At 34.0% G+C, this 21,169-nt stretch overlaps 7 protein-coding genes across 13 annotated transcripts in view; 4 read left to right on the plus strand and 3 right to left on the minus strand.

The window, feature by feature from the left end:
- Positions 1–2,378: 2,378 nt before the first annotated feature.
- Positions 2,379–3,412, plus strand: RpL39 (ribosomal protein L39). The gene is made up of 3 exons (XM_018513898.1): positions 2,379–2,461; positions 2,582–2,685; positions 3,312–3,412. Exons 1-3 carry the CDS (start codon positions 2,459–2,461, stop codon positions 3,358–3,360), a joined length of 156 nt encoding a protein of 51 aa, XP_018369400.1. The 5' UTR covers positions 2,379–2,458; the 3' UTR covers positions 3,361–3,412.
- A 479-nt stretch (positions 3,413–3,891) lies between these two features.
- On the minus strand, positions 3,892–5,801 carry mRpL22 (mitochondrial ribosomal protein L22). Of its 3 annotated transcripts, none has more exons than XM_018513895.1 (4): positions 5,715–5,801; positions 4,595–4,834; positions 4,302–4,515; positions 3,892–4,192 (listed from the first exon to the last, which is right to left on the minus strand). In XM_018513895.1, the coding sequence occupies exons 2-4, from the start codon at positions 4,829–4,831 to the stop codon at positions 3,972–3,974; spliced, it is 672 nt and encodes a 223-aa protein (XP_018369397.1). In that variant the 5' UTR covers positions 4,832–4,834; positions 5,715–5,801; the 3' UTR covers positions 3,892–3,971. The 3 variants fall into 3 exon arrangements, with proteins under 3 accessions (XP_018369397.1, XP_018369395.1, XP_018369396.1); XM_018513893.1 differs by lacking the exon at positions 5,715–5,801 and adding an exon at positions 5,316–5,470; XM_018513894.1 differs by lacking the exon at positions 5,715–5,801 and adding an exon at positions 5,312–5,470.
- Positions 5,802–7,329: 1,528 nt separating this feature from the next.
- Positions 7,330–9,292, minus strand: wal (electron transfer flavoprotein subunit alpha wal). The gene is made up of 4 exons (XM_018513872.1): positions 9,022–9,292; positions 8,150–8,479; positions 7,612–8,064; positions 7,330–7,515 (listed from the first exon to the last, which is right to left on the minus strand). The coding sequence occupies exons 1-4, from the start codon at positions 9,061–9,063 to the stop codon at positions 7,339–7,341; spliced, it is 1,002 nt and encodes a 333-aa protein (XP_018369374.1). The 5' UTR covers positions 9,064–9,292; the 3' UTR covers positions 7,330–7,338.
- Positions 9,293–9,982: 690 nt separating this feature from the next.
- LOC108765275 (U6 snRNA-associated Sm-like protein LSm2) lies at positions 9,983–11,808 on the plus strand. Its single transcript, XM_018513900.1, has 4 exons — positions 9,983–10,254; positions 10,368–10,435; positions 10,754–10,844; positions 11,670–11,808. The coding sequence occupies exons 1-4, from the start codon at positions 10,252–10,254 to the stop codon at positions 11,796–11,798; spliced, it is 291 nt and encodes a 96-aa protein (XP_018369402.1). The 5' UTR covers positions 9,983–10,251; the 3' UTR covers positions 11,799–11,808.
- Positions 11,809–12,178: 370 nt separating this feature from the next.
- Positions 12,179–14,558, minus strand: LOC108765262 (carbonyl reductase [NADPH] 3). Its single transcript, XM_018513881.1, has 4 exons — positions 14,464–14,558; positions 13,214–13,474; positions 12,714–12,952; positions 12,179–12,614 (listed from the first exon to the last, which is right to left on the minus strand). Exons 1-4 carry the CDS (start codon positions 14,482–14,484, stop codon positions 12,311–12,313), a joined length of 825 nt encoding a protein of 274 aa, XP_018369383.1. The 5' UTR covers positions 14,485–14,558; the 3' UTR covers positions 12,179–12,310.
- Positions 14,559–15,116: 558 nt separating this feature from the next.
- Vps39 (vacuolar protein sorting 39) lies at positions 15,117–19,025 on the plus strand. The gene is made up of 11 exons (XM_018513851.1): positions 15,117–15,323; positions 15,417–15,590; positions 15,662–15,917; positions 15,993–16,225; positions 16,299–16,543; positions 16,621–17,040; positions 17,131–17,448; positions 17,516–17,942; positions 18,022–18,132; positions 18,197–18,521; positions 18,770–19,025. The coding sequence occupies exons 1-11, from the start codon at positions 15,254–15,256 to the stop codon at positions 18,831–18,833; spliced, it is 2,643 nt and encodes an 880-aa protein (XP_018369353.1). The 5' UTR covers positions 15,117–15,253; the 3' UTR covers positions 18,834–19,025.
- Positions 19,026–20,800: 1,775 nt separating this feature from the next.
- Positions 20,801–21,169, plus strand: part of beta-Spec (spectrin beta chain) — a 42,691-nt gene continuing 42,322 nt past the window's right edge. For 3 of the 5 annotated variants that reach the window (XM_018513924.1, XM_018513926.1, XM_018513927.1), the window contains exon 1: positions 20,802–20,976. The gene's annotated coding sequence lies outside the window, so the exon portion shown is untranslated. Of the gene's footprint in view, positions 20,977–21,169 lie in introns of all 5 variants that reach the window. The other 2 variants (XM_018513925.1, XM_018513921.1) reach the window with 2 other exon arrangements.

Below are 21,169 nucleotides of genomic sequence, written 5' to 3' on the forward strand. Positions count from 1 at the left end.
ATGGTCATGTGATCAAATTGTTCAAATGTGATTTGTTAATTTTTTCTCTGTCCGAGATCTCGGACCGATTTCTAGCATCGTGGACACAAGGCTTAAAGAGAATAAACATTAAAATTAACACAGGGTCTGTTTTTTTTTTTTTCAGCTAAAGTTTTTGCACGGTTTATCTTTCTTCCTTTTCTCTTCACGCTGGAGAGAAAAGATGAACCGTGCAAGAAGTTCAACTAAAAAAAATAGGCTAACAATAAAAATACACAAAAATCCAAAAGAAAAAAGAAAAATTATTCGAAAGAAATTGTATAATTCCTTAGAGCAAATTTTTAAAGAATAAAAAAATAATTCAACGAATAATTCTGCTTTATCCTTGGAACGACATTTTAAATGATTTTGGTGCCATCTATAGTTCGTTGTGTTCACAAATTAAGGGTTCTCTACATAGAAATCGTAGACGGTGGAGCCTTAAGTCGTAGGAAACCAACCAATCGCAATCAAGTATAAGGAGAATATTCGATTAGAATTGATCAATTTCCTACGACTTAAGACTCTACAATCGTCTACAGGTTTGTTCGCGTCACATGCTCCAACATACTCCTACTTCCTCCAACTGTAGCTCCTACTCACTCAAACGTGTTTAGTGTGAGTAGGAGCTATGGTAGGAACATGTTGAAGCATGTTGGAGTCAAAGTGCAGACACATGGAGCCGTCAAGCGTCAAGCAGCAGAAGCAGCAACCAATCAGCTGGACTGGCAGTGGTGTAAAAAATATTTTTTACGCCACTGCACTTATCGTCTCGCTGATTGGTTGCTGCTTCCGCTGCTTGAAGCTTGATGGCTCCATGTGTCTGCACCTTTATGCCCATTTCCACCAATATAGATTAACTTTAATCTCGGTTCAACTTACTCTTCGTCTTTTTCTAATCTTTAGAACTAGAAAAAGGCAAAGAGTAAGTTGAACCGAGATTAAAGTTGATCTGCATTGGTGGAAACGGACCTTAGAGTCCTAGATTTATCAGAGAGGCGCAACCGGTGTTATGCATTCTGATTCGTTGTTGCAATCTGACCAATTGCGTGACTTGGCAGCCATTTATAGTACTAGTGACATATTTCTATTTCATTTTATCCTATACATTCTATCTCACATTATCATACACGTCTTATCTTGGCCGTGGTCCGAATCATGCTGACAACGCTCATGAGCATTATTTGTCTTCGTTTAACATTTGACAAACAACAAGGATGAAATGATTTTTAAGCGTTGTGAGCGTGTATCGGACCGCGGCCCTTGTTTGACATAGTTTAAAGACAGTTTCACAGCATGTCGGCCATGTTTAGTACTCTCCTTAGCACCTTTGTCATACTGACTTAAGCAGGTTGCGCCTCTTTGATAAATCTAGGACTCTAGTTGGATGCGACGCGAACAAACCTTACGACTTCTATTGGGTACATTGGGCGCATTCAGCGGACTCAACAATTGAGTAAGCACTCGTTGTTGTTGATATATTCTTCTTGATCTAAAATGCTGATTGTATGATATCTAAAAGTATACACCAATAACAGCGAGCGCTCATTCAACTGTTGAGTCCGTTGAACGCAGTCAATGGGTGCATCCAGAAGCACGACCGCTCACTGAGCGCTCGGTGAGCTCTTTCATCTGATTGGCATATTCCATTAGATCGAAAAATATAGACCAAACAGATACAAGAGCTCAATGAGAGCTCAATGAGCGGTCGTGCTTCTGGATGCACCTAATGGGTGCATTCAGTACTACAACCGCTCACTGAGCGCTCAGTGAGCTCTTATATCTAATTGGTGTATATTTTTAGATCTAATGGAATATGCCAATCAAATGCAAGAGCTCACTGAGCGCTCAGTGAGCGGGTGTAGTACTGAATGCACCCAATGAGTGGTCGTAGGCCGGGATTCATAATCAGATCTTATATTCAAGACCGTCTTAAGTACGGTCTTAAGAAGTCACGAACCAATCAGAGGGCTGCATTAGCGTCTTAAGACATTACTTAAGACGGTCTTGAAATAAGAATCGACTATGAATACCGGCCGTAGTACTGAATGCACCCATTGGACGCATTCAGCGGACTAAATAGTTGAGTAAGCGCTCGCTGTTATTGGTGTATTCTTTTAGCTCATCCAATCAAAAGTTTAGATTTAGAAGAATGCATCAATAACAGTAAGCGCTCACTCAACTGTTGAGTCCGCTGAATGCGCCCATTGATGAGCACTCACTCAACTGTTGAATCCGCTGAACGCAGCCAATAGTCTCGCCTGGTCTCGCCTTTACCAGAATTCTCAGCTGTGATTGGTGGATCCATTCAGAAGAGGATCCATAACTATGTATCGAACGCCCTTCTAGAAAATATTTTAACCGCGTGTACGTTCATGTTCATTTTTAACCGCTTTTCTCTTTCACTTGACGTGTTTCCACAGAAGTGTGAGTAGGCACGATGGTGAGTTTTACGCATATTCTCAATATATCCATTTACTTTCTCGCAATCCTATCTTCTTTCATGTAAAAACATTTAAAAATCATATCTGTAAGCTCTAAATTTATTTCGTATTTGTTTCAGTCGGCTCACAAGACGTTTATTATCAAGCGAAAGCTTGCGAAAAAATTGAAGCAAAACAGACCGATTCCCCAATGGGTGAGAATGCGGACCGGTAATACTATCCGGTAAGTTCAAGTCTGAAAGTCTGATTAGTGAATATATTTTATATTTGTATGACATAAAAGAATGCTTACTTAATATTTAAGATGCACACGGATACTCACTTCAATTCCTTGCATTGATTATAAACGTCGCTCGTTTTCTTGCATATAATTGCGCAAACGTTACTATAACATTGCTATATAGTATTTGTATCAAAAAAACAAAAATAGAATTATAGTTTTAAATTGCGAAAAAAGATTAAAACATCAATCTGAATAAGATTTAATAAGAATTAAATGTTTTCTTTTGTTTAAAGATCTCGAATTTGATAGATTGTTTTGAGAATTTAAATCATCGTTGTGATTTTTTTACTATAGATGTAACACATGAGATTATTAAAAATAATTATTTTATAACATATTAAAAAATAGAAATATTTCAATTCTTGATATTTACTTTTGACATAGTCATGAAGCTTAGAATATTCTAATATTACAGCAGCATTGCAATATTTTAGCTGTATTAGAGCTCAAACATATGATAAAATATAGAACAAGAAATAACAGATTATCTACTAGAAATCGATAACTATTATATAAATACGAAAGGTCTATACATTAAAGCTGTAATTTTTTATGTATGTTTTTAGGTATAATGCGAAGAGGCGTCACTGGAGGAGAACTAAACTAAAGTTGTAAATTAACACATATTTGCAGATGATAAATAAAGATATCACTTCTGTATAAGGAATAAAATCTGTCATTTTCTTTTGTGTAATGTCTCTATGGCTATACAATATTAATATAATTGAGCACAATTTCACGTTATTGTATCAATGTACGATTTAAAATAAAACATTAACGTATTTTAATTTGTTTTACACTTCTCTGCAAAACCAAACGTTTTATACATCTCTTGGAATGTTATATTTTCGTTGTATTAAGTTTAATATACTGTAATAATTTTATCAGCATTCAATTATAATTTGTGTTTTATAGAAATTAATATATAGCAAATTTTCATATTTACGGACTGTAAAGTATTCACCAATGCGTTAAGCATTTAGCGTCATAGCAAAACCAATTTGATTAAGTACAAAATCCTTTCTAGATTAAAACAAGACTTTATTTCTATTTCAATAGTCAGGTGAAGAAAGATCTGTTACAAGTTATAATCTTAGAGAAACAGCACATTATTAATGAATCACTATAAAATTGAAATAAGTGCTGAAAGATGTACCTTTGATATATATGATTTGTAAATAGTTCTTAAATAATATATTTACAGTATTATAATCGTATTTCTAATATTACAAAGAATTCGGTATTTTGCGCATATGCAGCTGCTTCATCCAATTGTTTAACAATTCCTCGCCAGTTTTAGGATGTGTCTGATAATAGTGCTTAGGTGGCGCTCCTTCTTCCAAGCGTACAAAATAGTGGCAATATCTGTAATGCACAATTCCTTTGCGTGCCCTAGCATGTCGTCGTATACCCTTTATTACAATACCTTTGGTACTGAATGATTCCGCTGCACAAGAAATAATTATTTCCTTGATATTAATCGAATGATTAAAAGGTTTAGTACATAAGAATACGCAAAACAGAAATCTCAAGTATTGGTTTATTCATATACTCACCGACCCACAAATTACTTTTAAATTCAACGTTGTGTTCCTCTACAGCCAAACGTTGAGCTTCTAGTATAACTTCCTTTGCAATCTCAGCGCCTTTCTTATACATAAAACTCAATTGTTTTACGGCTTCGTCCACGGTCATTCCTCGTACAAAGCCTGCGACGTACCACATTTTCTTCGGACTGTACTTTATATTGGCTTTCATATGACATACATACTAAAAAACAATGTACAAGCGAAATGATTAATAACTTAATAATAACCAATATTTAGTACACATACACAATATAACTTACAGCAGGTCTTCTCTCTTCATCTGGTTTTTGAGGTGGAAATACAGTTTTGTTATTATCTAAAAACCTTGTCGGAGTTTCGTATTTACTCAAATCAGTTCTGCAACAGATTGCAGAAATATGCACATTGCATGTTGGCGTTTGTGCAAAATTTGTTGCACTTGATAGTATACTCGTCTTGTTTATAGCAGATTTGCTATATGATGCTAATTGTTTAACACACTGGCGAATACTCTGCATATTCTATAAATATAAAAATTTGCCACATTCTATAAATTAAAATTGGAGAGAGAGAGAGAGAGAGAGAGAGAGAGAGAGAGAGAGAATAATAAAAATATTATATTTTACTTAATACTTCGAAAATATAACATTCCAATTTATGTATTTTTGAAACTCTTCGGTTCGCGTAAAGGAGGCCACGGCAGTGTCGCTTTGCTTTGGCTTAACGCCGAGACACTACCAGTGTCTCCAGATAAATGAGATTTACATCCAGTAACAATAAGGCTAATTCTACAATGTGCTTTTTGTTTCCTGTTTCTTGCTGTCTGTCTCTTGCTTTCTTGATCAAAAAGGCAAGAGATAAACAGCAAGAAACAAGAAACAAAAAGCATGTTGTAAAATTATGGTAAATAATTTGAGTTTCGTAAAACGGTTTTTTTACAGAGATATGTATAACATAACCTGTAACAGTGTTTATTAAGTAGAACGATAGACACGTACTTACTGTAAGCAAATACTCTTGCAAGAAAGAAATGATCACTTTGCAAATGTATTTAACGTATATTAGTTTCGTATTTAATTACACTTTATTTCGTAATAATAATTGATTTTAGCACGCATGTAATAACCGATTCAAACCCATTCCACATCGTTTAACGTTGGGTGTCGCTGGTATCCACAACTCATTACGTCACGTGGATGCCGGACTTAGAATTTTGAAAAAACATATGATATTGATTGTGCTTTAATTAAAAAGACACAAAGTGGTGGAGAGTTAAAATGAGAATACTTTCAGTATGCAATTACGATTTTTACAAGAATGAAATCCGTTTCCTAAATCGCACTATACCCAGACAATTATACAATATTTATAAAATATTTTTAAATATTTATAAAAACTTCCCTGATAGCAAAATGTTAGCAATTTGGGGCCAAATTGGCAGCAAACTTCATCGGATTTTGACTACCAGTCATCTGTGTCCGCATTTGACTATGGATTTGTCGACAAAGCCTGTTGACACTGTTGACAGGCTATGCCAGGAGATTGGTGGCAGAAATCGAGCAGTCTGCTTGAATCAGATTCTGTTCTCAATCTGTTCTCAATCTGCCGTCAGGTTATGCAAGACTTTGCTCGGTTTCTATAAACAGGTTTTGTTATATTTCTGGCAGCAATGTGCTGACAATATCAGATAAATTCTATATACAATTTGATGCCTTTTTGCAATTAAAAATTGGTAACAGGCTCTGTTCAAAATCTGTCTGCGCAGGCTTTACTCTTTCAGGGTTATTTTAAATAATATTCTTGAGGCTTCCATGGGTGCTTTCTATAAAGATTATGTGTTTTGCGGGTTTTCCCCGTGTCTAGATCCATTCTTGAAATGCCAACGTTTCACGAACCTTGCAGGATTCGCTTCATCAGGGCAAGGAGCAACCTGATACTCCATATTAAAGAAGTCATCACGCTCGGAATTAATATATATATATATATATATAAAAAAAAGAACGAGCAAACGGGCGTACCTATGAAATACAAGGCACATTTCGACTTCTTCTCTTTCATGGGTACACCCATTTGCTTGTTCTCTTTTTTTCTTCTTTTGTTTCTAATAAGTTTTGAATATATTCTCTGTTAAAACGGGAATCATATCTGTGGAATCCATAATATGAGATATATATATGTATTAATTCCGAGCGTGGTGACTTTTCTCATATGCCTGTGGAACGTACACAGTTTATATGGGATCTTATAGTTTAAGGTCCATTTCGAACGACGAAGTTTTTGTTCGGAGAAGTGTTCTTGGCAGGATACTCTCCGTGGGTTGCCGCTTCCTTCCGAGAGGAGAACGAGTGTATGAAAATACTTTGATTTTACCGAGAATCAAACCCGGGATCTCTGGCATAACAGATCAGTGCGCTATCTACTTTGCCACACTCGCTTTCAAATGCTGTGAATGTCTTACTACGACTATGAATTTAGAAGAAGACATGAAAACAAAAGTAATAGTATTACTGATGCATTGGCACAAAAAAAATAGTAGATATGGAAAAAATGCACTTTTTACACTTGCCAAAATGGTCAAAAATCAATATATTTTAAGTCACAGTCTATCTTAATTAATAGATGTGTTATCAGCGTCCAATGCTAAACGTTCTGTTCAAGTTATTTTCCATTTTATTTGTTGTATAAAAAGAAAGTAATTACTAATATATTATACGTAAATATGTAATTATAATATATATGTATACATATATATATATACAATATAATGTATGTAATATTAGTACATATTAGGCTTCCCTCTTTGCCTTATTAATTTTTGAAGTTTTTATTATTAAAAAATACACTTTACTTAACTTATTTTTATTGACATTATGTAAACAGATTGTAACCATTAGAATAATAAATTAATTTTTGTTAAAAACCATCATAAAAATTTTATTCTAAAATTCCTGTATTATAATACAATATAATAAAATATATAAAAATAATTATTTGAAATATAATTTATATAAGCCCTGTTTGCAATTTATAATTTCTCCGTTAATTCAGGAACAGCCTTAAATAAGTCTGCGACCAATCCATAATCTGCTACTTGAAAAATGGGAGCTTCCGGGTCCTTGTTAATAGCTACAATCGTCTTAGAGTCCTTCATTCCAGCAAGATGCTGAATTGCTCCCGAAATTCCAATTGCTATGTAGAGATTCTAAAATCACAATCATAAAGTTATTGGTGTTTAAGACAAGATTAAGACGAGAGTTATTCCAATAAAGTATATTCTAGTAATTAATTTTTTACTTACAGGTGCAACAATTTTCCCAGTTTGCCCTATTTGCATATCGTTTGGCACAAAACCAGCATCGACCGCGGCACGGGATGCTCCAACCGCCGCATTGAGCTTGTCTGCCAATGTATACAACAATTGAAAGTTTTCTCCGGACTTCATTCCACGTCCGCCGGAAATCACAACTTTGGCAGATGTTAATTCTGGCCTGTCGGATTTGCTGAGCTCTTGTTTGACGTATTGCACTTGATTTGAAGTATAATCGTCAGTAGGGACAGTTTCACACTTAGCGTCTCCACCTTCTAAAGGTAGCAACTCGAAAGAAGTACCTCTTATGGATATTATCTTTACATTGTCCTTAGACTTAAGAGTTTGAATGGCATTACCAGCGTATATTGTACGTACAAAGGTATCCGAAGCTTTTATGTTGATAATATCGCTTATTGGCGATACATCTAACTTGGCTGCAATCTTCAATTAAATAGATTTATATGAATTAACGTAAAATTGACACAGTTGGTATAATTTCTTAGAAGAGAATAAATTGTAAACTAACTCGGGGAAGTAATGCCTTGCCAAATGCACTTGCACCAGCTAATATATGTGTAAATTTGTGTTCGTTGCACAGCTTAAGTATAAGTGGCGTCAACGATTCTGCAGTAAATCCCTTAAACGCATCGCTGTCTGCGAGGAAGACCTTAGACACGCCTTTGGCTTTGCACGCATTCTGTGCAACTGCTTGGCATTTAGTACCAGCCACCAGTACAGTGATATCGCCGCCGATCTTCTTGGCAGCTGTCAATGTGTTGCAGGTGAGTGGCAATAGATTTTCATTGTTATGCTCTGCAATCACCAAAGTAGATTCGTAACGCACCAATGAGGCAAACTGAAAATAAGTGACACATTTATGAGATGTTTAAATTTAATTTCACAAATAATTAGAAAACAACTACAAATCTATGTTTAATGACAAATTCAGACACTTATGTTGCACTAAATTAGTGCATACTGGAAACTACCGCACACAAAATTAGCAAAAAGCAAATGTATACATATTTTAAATGATTAAATACCAACAATAATATTGTCACATTATTTAGAAAGAATATACACGTATGATTTCATTGTCAAAATTGAGCACGTTATGTCACAATTTATTTAGATACTTTATATAAAGCAACCTTCAATATATACTAATTCACTGAACTATGACTATATTTATCATAAGATACAGTTATTTGAAGTAATTAACAATTATAAACAGTGACTTATCAGTATTTCGTGCTTTTCACAAAAATAAGAACGTTTGTAATAACGAATTTTAAAGTCAAAGTCAATGGAACGCAATGTACTTATATATGAATCATGGATAGAATCAACGAAACAAATGAAAGATGAAAATCGAGACGAATTCGAGAAGAATTTTACTTTGCTAGTAGTCCGTAACGTCTTGACGCAGGTGGAAAACATTGTTGCAGAACTTTGGATTCTTTACTCTCGTCTTCAATATTTAGCTGTAAAAAATACCGCTTCCTAATCAGTGACGATCAAGTCCAAAGTCCTGCCAGTTATAGCAGAAGCACCAATTGGTAAGGGCATCGATCATAGCACATGGTGGTATATTGTTGTATATTATTGCACATTAAGAGATCATATTAAATATTTATCTCAAAAAATTGCGTTTGCTTCATTTAATATCTATTTATAGATCTACAAATATTTAAACATGTAACAACGTTAATAAAAACTTCATTTTTCTTCGTGAATGCTTTGACAATTAAGCTTTATTCAAACAGCCTGCGTAATTCTTGTATGGAACCTATTTGACAAAATTATGTATCAAGATTAAAGTCATTGCTAAGCTTTTGTTGTATGAATAATTGATTTTTTTTTGTTTTTTGATTTCCCCTTGATTGGTTTTCCGACTCAAGTTTAGAGTCACTTTACCATGGATTTTTTCTGTTATATATATTATATAAAAATACAGCATATACAAAATCATATGTTAGGTCGCCGTTCCATGAACGGAAATTTACAGCAGAACGGAACAGCGAGACCAATCACAATCGCAGAAAGGAAAGCTGAGTAATGACTGCAGAGTTGTGATTGGTCACGCTCCGCTTTAAACTTCCGCTCATGGAACGGCGGCCTGAATCCGTATGAACAAGGTTGAATACATATCACAATTTAAGGTATATCCAGACAAACTTGCATAGCCGCATAAACGTATGCATAAAGAAAATTATCCAATCACATTTTATGTACGACTTTAAAAGAGAACTGCAATTGGATAATCTTCTTTATGTATATGTTTATGCGGCTATGCAAGTTTGTGTGGATATACCCTTACTTCGAGCTTTGTTTTTTCTATGACTGAATTTTTTGTATTTTCAATTTTTTCTCTTTAATATTATTTTAAGTGCAGAAGGTACACATCGTGCAGTTACAAATAACATTGAATATTTATGCGAATTGTTCAAAAGTTTCCATTCTATGTATATTCTATTTCATGCATTGCTCATTCATATTGATGCTTCGTGATATAGGTTATAATTTTACCGCCGAGATTTGTTTGGAACGCATTTATCATTATAAATACTTGTAAACCAGCGTATGCAATACTGAATATATAATCACAGTGATCTTTCGTAAATTATCATGGTAAGTCTTAACGTAAAGATTTTTACAATAAGGTGACATGTAGAATCCGGCTTTTCATGGATGCGAACACCCGGACGTGTATCAATTTCAACTGAGCGTGTTTTTAATTTCAGCTGTTTTATTCCTTCTTCAAATCCTTGATTGGAAAGGACGTAGTGGTCGAATTGAAAAATGACCTCAGGTGAGACGTCATCACATGATTATGTTTTTTGAGCAACACTGATTGTGAGCGAATTCCGCCTTACATTAGATTAGTGCATATTAAAAGCTACTATACATGAAGTTAATAAAGTTAAATGTAAAAGTATATAAATGTTTTAAATGATTAGATAATATTACGTTATTTAACAGAATATACTTGTATTATTTTACTGTCAAAGTCGAATTTATTATGTCACTGCATTTAGATACTTTATTTAAAACAGCCTTTAATATGTACTAATTCAATGTAGTGTGACTGACTATCACACACATTGTACAATGTGATATTTTGTTTTAGTATCTGCGGCACATTATATTCTGTCGATCAGTATCTAAACATAAAATTAGCTGACATTAGCGTAACAGATTCAGAGAAGTATCCTCACATGGTACGTTAATTACCATTGATATTATCATATAAAGGATTTTGTATTAATTGTTTTTAGAAAAGAATTTTAATTAAATTAGCTCAAACTGTGATATTTTGGTTATTCACTCTGAGCACTGAAAATCTGTATTTCATGTTATGTACGTATACTATAGATATTTAATATTGGCAATGAATAATGGAAGGCATCTTTTATAGCTTATGAGAGTCTGCTCAAAAGTCTTCATAAAGCACAACCATGTTTAAAAAATGGACACATTTCTGAAAATTGCTGCTTTAAATCTAAACAAATTGAAAAGTACTTATATCTATAGTATAGTTTTTTCAACTGTGTAGACATTTATATATAATTATACATAAAAATGTCAGATATACTAATGTAATAGCTACCGACACAGATACATACATACCAATATACATATTTACAAGCATACTATCTTTTTCTTTGCATTGAGATACGAATCTCGATAATGGATACATATGTGGTTATATAAGTGTTTTTAATTGCTTATACAGTTAAAAAACAAACTGTACTGTAGATAAAAGTAAATACTTTTAATACAATTAGGCTCAACATAGCAATTTTCAAATGATGCTACAATAAATTTGTCCATTTTTTAAAATATAGAAGACTTTGTACCTGTGGAAACTTTTGATCGACATCTCATAAGCTACAAAATATCACAGTTTATCAATTTGACGAAAACCTCTTTTTTTCATATGAATAGAGGGATTATGCAAATTGAATCATCAATGATGGACACACAATGTAATTAAAATTAATGTGCAATTAAATATAATTAACGAATTGTATATTAAATTGCAGTTATCGGTAAAAAATTGCTTTATCCGTGGATCTGTGGTACGATACGTACAACTTCCAGTAGATGAAGTAGACATCCATCTTTTAACTGAAGCGGCAAGAAGGGAAGCAATGAATGCTCAAGCAAGATAGCTCATAATTTCACTAAATATATTGCTTACATTAAGAATCCATTTCTTCTCTTTAATTACTACATATATTTCATATTTAGTATAGAAATAATATATGGAATCGTTTTGCATTATTCACAAATTTTTTTTGAAAACGTGGGTAATAATGTAACATTCTTCAGTATATATTTTTATTCGGTTGTTTTAATATAAAAGACATTTGTAACAAAATAGTTTCTGTATTTTTTGTGAGGTCTTTGTTATCCTTAAGCCAGAAACATATAAAAAAACATAAGGCAGTAAGATATACTTACTGTGAGCGAAACAGCTTACTTTACGTTCTCTACTGTGATTGGCCGATTCGCTTATTGTTTATTTACGATTTTTTATATGTTTCTAGCTTTACTCTATTTTTTTATTAAATATGTTATAGATATAATTTATTTAACATTCACGTATTTGTTTACTTATATATTTGAACATGTTATGCATTGTAGGAGTGGTACAAACCCGTTTACCATCTGTTACATATGCTTACTTCCAATCTGCTAATGTCTTATCGTACCAGATAAATTTTCCTTTTATCTCTGTATTTTTCGGCAACAATGCGCAGTAAACAGGAGCTACAGCCCCTTGATCTGGTGTCAAAATTCCCTTATGCAAAGTACCATCAGTATCTACGTAACCAGGATGTACAGCATTCACCACAATGTCTTCTTGGAGATCCGCATTGAACATGGATTGGTGAATACCGGCTAAGGCGCTAACGCCTATTTTACTCGCCACATATGCTGAATCTGACCATCCGACTTGTAAATGCGTACCAGATTTTGCAGCACTGGAAATAAATCTACATATAAGAATATAAATCTCGAAAAACCTTTCCAAATTAACATATAATCAATGCAATTGTTTTTTAAAAAATGTTGAATCTTACTCGACGAATTCGTGCATGATTTTATCCAATTCTGTTTCAGTCAAATTTGGATTGGTTAATTTCTTTTTTAAGTCATCACCAGTAATTTGTGATAGACATCCAAGACTGCTCGAGACATGAACCACCCGAGCGTGTGGTCTGAGTAATGGATAGAGAGCAGTACACATTCTACGCAAGCTGAAGTAGTTTACTCGTATAGTTTCTTCCGCTTGGAACCCAAAAGGCTCCGTAGCATCGCTCTGTAATAAGTAAATTTCAATATATCATCTCGATATTTTATTTTTACAAAATCGTTCAGTTATTATTCAATTTATATCCAAATATGAATAGGGAAGCAATATATTTTTTCTCTGTTTAAAATCAAGTCATTCTTTTTAGAAATAATCACGTTTTGAAAAATAAATAATTAGAAATATGTATTTGTCGTATACTGCGTTTACTATATTAATAATATGTCTTTAATTATTAACTAATTACTATAGCAATATATCTTTAATTACGTGAAATATTATGGCAGCATTGTTAACCAGCACGTCGAGGCCACCATACGTATTCTGCAAATAATCCCGGAATGTATTAACACTGTTGTCATCATTGATATCCAATTGATGGAACTTCGGATTCAAACCTTGCTTTTTCAATTCACTGACGGCATTCAAGCCGCGAGCGGTATCGCGAGCCGTCAAATAAACATTTCCATCGTATTGTTGACAGAGGGCTTTGACAATGGCAAAGCCGATACCCTTGTTTCCACCAGTTACCTGAATGACAGTATTATTTATTAAGATTTCTAAATCTATGCTTTACATATTTTTATACTTATATGTTTAAAATAAACACATTCTGTGGTAGGTCAATTTCAAGGGACTTGACCATCACGTGCCATGGGTTATCAATATTTCATGGTATTTTTATTTGTGTTATATATATATTTGTTAAATAACATAAGTTATATAAAAAATTGTAAAAATTATACAGAAAAAGCCTAATATATCCATGTATAATATTAAAAATTATTTTATAATTATTTTCTTATAATTAGTTACTGGAAAGAAAAAAAAAAAGGAAAAATAGAGTACGAAGTCTAAAGAATAAAAATTATGTTAAACTCCCGGGAGAAAAAATGTTTCATATATAATTATATAAAACATTAACATATTTATATAAAATTATATAATATATAATTATATATAAAATATATTCATATATAACATTTTTTTCCACAGGCTATATTTTAGCTATGTTTAAAATTATACACATAGACCAATGCTGAGATTATACTTGCACATTTCGGCTGATTTTTAACTTGATTCCTACCTCTTCACCAATCCGCGCACCGATTGACATTTAGGCTGTGCGCGGGTTGGTGAAGTAAGGGGCAGGAATCAGAAAAGGTTGAAAATCGGCCGAAATGTGCAAGTAAATCCCAGCACTGTACAGATATAAATAAGAAAGAAAAAAGAGAAAGACTAAAAAGTACAGACAATTCAACTACAAATAATAAAAATTACAACTGCTATTTGTAATAGTTAAATTTCTCGTGTATTCTTATCTTTTTCTTTCTCCATTTAATCAGATTTGTTATATAATTATGTACTTTAATATATTTCACTTTAATAATTGTAAAAGTATAATAAGTCACAGCTATAAAAAGAAAAAAACTATATGTCAATCTGGAAAAGATAATCAACGATAGGAAATACAAAGATTCTTTATTATTACATTTTATAATCTTTGTGCAGTTACGTACCACAGCAACACGCCTCATCATTTTTTACGCAATACTATTTTCTGCTTCCCATACAACTACAACTCTTACCACATGACCACACCTGTCTACTACATATACAATCTTTGAATTATCAAACCGTCTGCATTCGGAAACGTTACTCGATTACATCCGTGTATCATTTTATCCTTGTTGTTTACTTAATGTTAAACAAGGATAAGATAATACATAACGACACTTGGCTAACATTTCCGAACGTAGCTCATGAGGTCTATTGCGTTGTTTGAAATCATTTGAAATCCCCAAAAATTTTTGAACTTAAAATAAAATATAGATATATATTTGGTCGTTGAAAAGAGAGAAAGCGAAGATACTGAGTGTAAAAGGTGCAAGCAACGCGACAGACCTATGATGTAAATATGTATTATGGTATAAAAAAAACTTGCAAAAAAGATTTACAGTGAATTACGAAACGCAGCTCTTTTGTGAGGAGGTCGGAATAATAAAAAAAAGAGGAAAATAATAGAAAGTTTTGTATACAAATGTGACGTTCAAAAGTCACGCAAGACCGCGGGACGCTGATTGGACGAGCGATGTTAAGCTGAATCCTCAAAACTATTAAAGGTCTGTTCTCAGCTACGATTTTGCGATTGTTGTGCGATGGTTGTCAAACGCCAGTCAAAAATCGTTTAGAATGTGGGAGAATGCAATAGAATGCACTCTGATGCTTTGTCGACCAACAACTTGAGTATCGTCAACAGTTTGAAAAATTCATTTGATAAAGTGTGATATTTTTTTTAAAACCGCAACGATGCACGACGCTTACGAAGAAACGTCTATATTAAATATCACTGTGCAAATTGAGTCTATGGCTGCTTACGGTAAGAGATGAATTTTGGTTGATTATGTAGTGCGATTATCAGGAGAATTCTTGTGAATAGACAGAGTATTTATTGAATTTTTAATTGTTTTAGATGACAACTTACTAATAGGCACCAGGGAAGGCCATCTTCTTATGTACAATGTTCCAGTGGTGTTTGACGACAGTCACAAACTAGAATTGTTACGTCACAGCAAAAATTTTAACAAAAAACGCATCAATCAGATAGATGTTGTGCCGGAGTATAATTTATTGATCATCCTAACAGGTATACTTGATGTCATGAATTAATTGATAATTATTATCTCTGTCTCTCAGTTTAATTGAGAAAAATTTTAGATAACATTGTATGCATTCATGATTTAAATTCACCAAACTTTCAACAAATATGTCAATTACCAAAGACTCGCGGCGCCACTTTGTTTACTCTGGAGATTCAATCAACCGAAAGCCTAACAGGAGAAAAGAACACTGTGGTGCGTTTATGTGTCGCTGTCAAACGTAAATTACAGCTGTATTATTGGAAGGGAAAGAAGTTTGAAGAATTTAAAGATTTTGAGTTAACAGTGCCAGATATACCTCGTCAATTGTCATGGTAACACATGCTGAACAATTATTGAAGTGCTACAGCATATGCCTCTATTTTGATTAATTTGTATTAATTATTGAGGTGCGGCGAAACATTGATATTAGGATTTCGTGGATTGTCCTATACGATTTTCGACCTAAACGATAAACCTAAGGAGCTCTTTCCCACTGGTAAATCTCCAGAACCAAGTATTACGAAACTATCAGATAGTTCTTTTGTCCTGGGCAAAGATTCTCAATCATTTATCATGGATACAAAAGGAGAATTGGTTCAACACAATCCAGTAAAATGGTCAGATACGCCTAATGCAATAGGTATAGAGAATAGACTATCGTTATTATTTCTCTCTTTAATTATAATTAATCAAATTTGTTTGTAACATTTTAGCATGGGATGATCCTTACTTACTTGGTATCGTGCACGACAGATTGGAAGTGTATACATTGGAAGGATGTCTACATATTCAGACAATAAAGGATTTAAATAAAGCTAGACTTATATATCGATGCAAGCAAGGGAGAGTCTTTGTGGCATCCATTAGTCAAATTTGGTGTATTAATGCAATTGATGTTACTTTACAAATTAGGACTTTGCTGGAGCAAAATCAGTTTCAGCTGGCATTAAAATTAACTGTACGTTACTTATATCTAATGTTAATGTATAAATTATTCATTTTTTATATATGCAATATTATTCACATGTATTTTAGAATTTATCAGACATAACAGATGAAGAAAAAGTCAAACAGACGTATAAAATACAAACATTGTACGCGCATCATCTGTTCTACAATAAACGGTTCCAAGAGGCAATGGATCTATTCTTGAAATTGGGAACTGATCCATATGAGGTGATAAGATTGTTTCCAGATTTAGTTACACCTTCGACCAATACTCATGAACTCAATGAACCAGCACCCAGTTTGCCAAAGCTACAAGATCATGATTTAGAAAAGGGCTTACGTGCATTAATAGTTTTTCTAACTGAAGTCAGGCATAAGCTAATGGCGAAGGACAAAGAACTTAGTAAGGAAAAAAATGGAGTAAATGGAGAAAAGAATTTAACCGCTGTAGCTACGGAGCAGCTTCTAAAGATTATAGATACGACCCTTTTAAAATGTTATTTGCAGGTAAAAGAGAAGAAGGATAATAAAAATCTATGCGTGGAAGAAATTTCTTGCTGTTTACACGGAATAAACATTGAACGGAATTTGTTTTAGACCACTGACGCCTTGGTAGCTCCTTTACTTAGACTGAATCACTGTCATTTGGCAGAAGCTGAGAAAACTTTATTGATTCATCAGAAATATCCGGAGCTTATTATATTGTATCAAACCAAAGGACAACACAAGAAAGCGTTGGAGCTACTAGAAAAACACGCAAAGGAAAACGATTCTAGTCTGAAAGGCACTGAAAGAACTATACAGTATTTGCAACATCTCGGCAAGGATCACATGGATCTAATACTAAAGTTTGCCGGATGGGTTTTAACGGAGGATCCTGAACAAGGCCTTAGAATATTTATGGAAGATATACAGGTATTTTTTTGTTTTATTTCCACATTTAATATTTTCCTTATTTATGCATTTTTTGTTGCGTTTGTAGGAAGTTGAACATTTACCTAGACCAAAGATATTGGATTACCTTCTACGTTTTCACAAAGACTTAGTGATACAATACTTGGAACATGTAGTACATGTTTGGGAAGACACCAATCCGTTATTCCATAATGTTTTGATACATCAGTACAAAGAAAAGTGTCTAGCTTCTATGAATGCAAATGCAACGCCAGCGGAGAAAGAAATTTCGCAACACATTCGACAGAAATTACAACAATTTCTAGAGAAATCGACGCATTATACACCGGAAACAATATTAGTGCATTTTCCATTTGACAGTTTGTTCGAAGAACGTGCAATTATACTTGGACGACTCGGTCGTCATCAGCAAGCCATATCGATATATATTAGCCTTTTAAATGATATACCACGCGCAATACAATATTGCCAAAATGTATATACAAGGTATCAAAGTAAGTGGATTTTGAAATATTTAGTATTATTAATCGAATAAAGATAATACATAATTATTTGCATATTATATACTTTAAGATCAAGATCGTACATTGGAGAAACCAAAGCAGACGGATAATGCTGACGAAGTATACGTTTTGCTAATTCAGCAGTTATTGAAACCCGACAACGAAGGAGTTTTAATGGCTGGTAAGTATTGACAAAATTTGTTTAATACAATATTATGTATATATAATTATTTTTACTCTTTAAGGTTGTAATCCGGAAATTCAAAGAACGACACAGCCAGATTTAGAAATGGCCCTTCGACTGTTAGAGGAGCACGCGTCAAAGATAAATCCTATGAAAGTCTTGGAGGTGCTACCGGATTCCGTTCCTATTGGTAGAATAAAACATTTCCTGGAAGTTAGCTTACAGAATAACTTGAACGCAAGGCGAAGAACACAGGTTCTCAAAGGGCTGCTTTACGCGGAACATTTACAAGTGCAGGAGCAACGAATGCATTACGAATCACAGAGTGTCCTCATGACAGAATTTAATATATGTCCAGTTTGTAAAAAACGATTTGGTAACCAAAGGTTCGTATATGTGTCTTATTATTTAAAGTATTTAAAGTATTTATCGCACGTGTTTTATATTTAAAAGGCTCCTATTCTGTAATTTTTAACGACGACGTCTGTATCGTTATATTATTATTGCATAGTTTTTTTACCATATATAAAACATGCATATTGATACTGCAATAATGTTAAAGAATTATAGAATAAGGGTCTCATAAATTGACATAAATCATTTATATTAATACTAATCAGTCCTGTTTCCTTAGCGCTTTTGCGAGATATCCCAATGGTGATATAGTGCATTACTCTTGTCAAGACCGCAAGGGATAAAGGCGGAGTTGCAAGATTACACATAAGTCACATAAGTTTTATGATACATAAGTTTAAGATTGTATATATCGAATGTACGCATTTTATATATATGAATTTCGCATACATGAAATTCCAATATATGTATTGTTACGCAAAACTCAAAAATTATCCACTCTGCAGTCATATTAAAAATTAATAGTAAAACTACTTTTCGCAGGAAATTTATTAAGTCGATCACTGCGATTTCTTTCTTTTTTTATGGTGCGTTTGTTATTACATCCTATAAAAGAGAAGTGCAAACGAAAAAAAAAAAAAATTATATAGAATACGTAAGATGTATTTTACCAATTGAAATTTTTGTGATAATAATTCGAAGGTCGAACGTGAAATAAAATTTGAAAAATTACAGACTAAGAGCACAGTCGCGTTCTCGACTATTTGAATTCCTCTGCGAGTATTTTGATGCTGAGGCGCGATTGGCTGCACAATGCATGCCCGCGTGACATTCGAAATCGAAGTTTGCGAAGCTAAATTCAGTGGTAGCTTCTTCGCGACCGCGGAATTTTTATCATGCGATAACGACAGCGAACATAACAACTATTTACATAATCACGGGGGAGGAAAAAAAGAGTTAAAAAGCTCTAAGGAGTGCAAGTGCGGAGGATGGGGCGTGACCGCGGTCCAGAATACGGATTGATGATGTCATAAGCGATCGTGTATTCCTACGCCGACCGGCGTAAAACGGTCGAGAGACAGGTACAGTACAGATGGGAATGCTCGCAATTATCCAAGGCGTGAACCTACACCACATCTTCGAAGGTTGATTTGTTTAGTTAAAAAGTCTTATTTATGTCAATTTTATTTATTTTTCATATTTAATATATTTATATATTCATTTTATATACAATTTGCATTACAGGAAAATTATAATGAAATAATATTTTGTGTTTCAAAATTTACGAAGCGCAAGGATTTAAATAGTTTTTTCTTAAAAATCTAATTTGTAAGACTGTCTTTTTTTTTAAGACGTCATTCTAAAGAGAATATTCTTTGTTGTTCACAATTTTGCAAGCGTATTTAACGTTGCGTTATCTGTAAAATTAAAGAAAAATATCTTGTTTTCAAAATAACAGTTGAACTCTGTCTCGACGTTGCATTTATAAATTAAAACATCAAGCTATGATTTTGTAGAATCGAATATTCGAAAACATAAAAATATTTGTAAAAAGTTTTGTTTTTTTAAAGAAAGCTTTCTTGAAAATAATATTACATCGATTTGCTCACTCAAAGAATCTTATATCGCATATTCGAGATTAAATGACGTTTTATTCGACACATCATCTCGTAGCTGAATTTATCGATCTTTTCTTTCCGATGACCGAGACGCACCTTAAACAAATTTAATACTATAAGTCTTAAATTAAGTGATTAATTACTTAATAATTAAAAGCACTAACAACAATGATTTAATTCTCAAAATAAATAAATAATCATTAACCGATTTAATACTTACAACGAGATTGTATTTATTAAATTTTTCTGATGTGACTTTCTACCAATGATTAATTAATTTAATCGCGGTTTACTTTATTCATCTTTTTCTAATTCTTAGGACTAGAAAAAGATGAAGAGTTAGTTGAGAGAGAAAGATTAAAATTAAACTCTATATATATGTATATAAACGGACATAAGGAACCATTTTATCTTGGATGTGTGCGACATATTACACGTGTACAGTGCGACATAAGTGACGTCCACATCGAGTGTTGGTGCGTTTAACACCGCGTACTGTACCAGTTCCCCACAAATCCCCGCGCTCGTTCCGGAATCCAGTTCAGTTCTTCGGGCGAGATTCGGGGTGAAACCGGCGGATAGACGCGAGCGCGCGCGCGCTTGGCCTTTTCCAATTTTCCGCGTCGACCGGGTCAGCGCGCGCGACGATTCGGCGAAGCGCCACTTTCCGCGACTTTTTGCGCGAAGGGACTAGCTGCGGCGGCGTAGGTGCGCGCTGCGCGCCGCTCAGTCGGTTGCGCGCCGGTCGAGTGTGTGGACGGGCGGATCGGTGTTGGATCGTAATTTGGTGGTATTTTGGTGTACCGGACCGGGGACTTTTATGCGAGTTGCGTGGCGGAACGGTGCCGCGGGGTGTCCTTACGCGAGGGTAAGTAAACCCGATGTTGTACAAGTCTTTCTCGGCCGTTCGGCGTTTCAGCGGAAACGCGAACGAACGGTTTCGGAGTCGCCGCCTCGACTCGCTCGGTGACGGGTGGATATTGGTGTCGGGATAAAAATGGCGTGCGCCGCCTCGGTTTCTCTCTCTCTCTCTCTCTCTCTCTCTCTCTCTCTCTCTCTCT

The sequence above is a fragment of the Trachymyrmex cornetzi genome, unplaced genomic scaffold (assembly GCF_001594075.2).
Source record: "Trachymyrmex cornetzi isolate Tcor2-1 unplaced genomic scaffold, Tcor1.1 scaffold482, whole genome shotgun sequence".
Classification (NCBI taxonomy): Eukaryota; Metazoa; Arthropoda; class Insecta; order Hymenoptera; family Formicidae; genus Trachymyrmex; species Trachymyrmex cornetzi.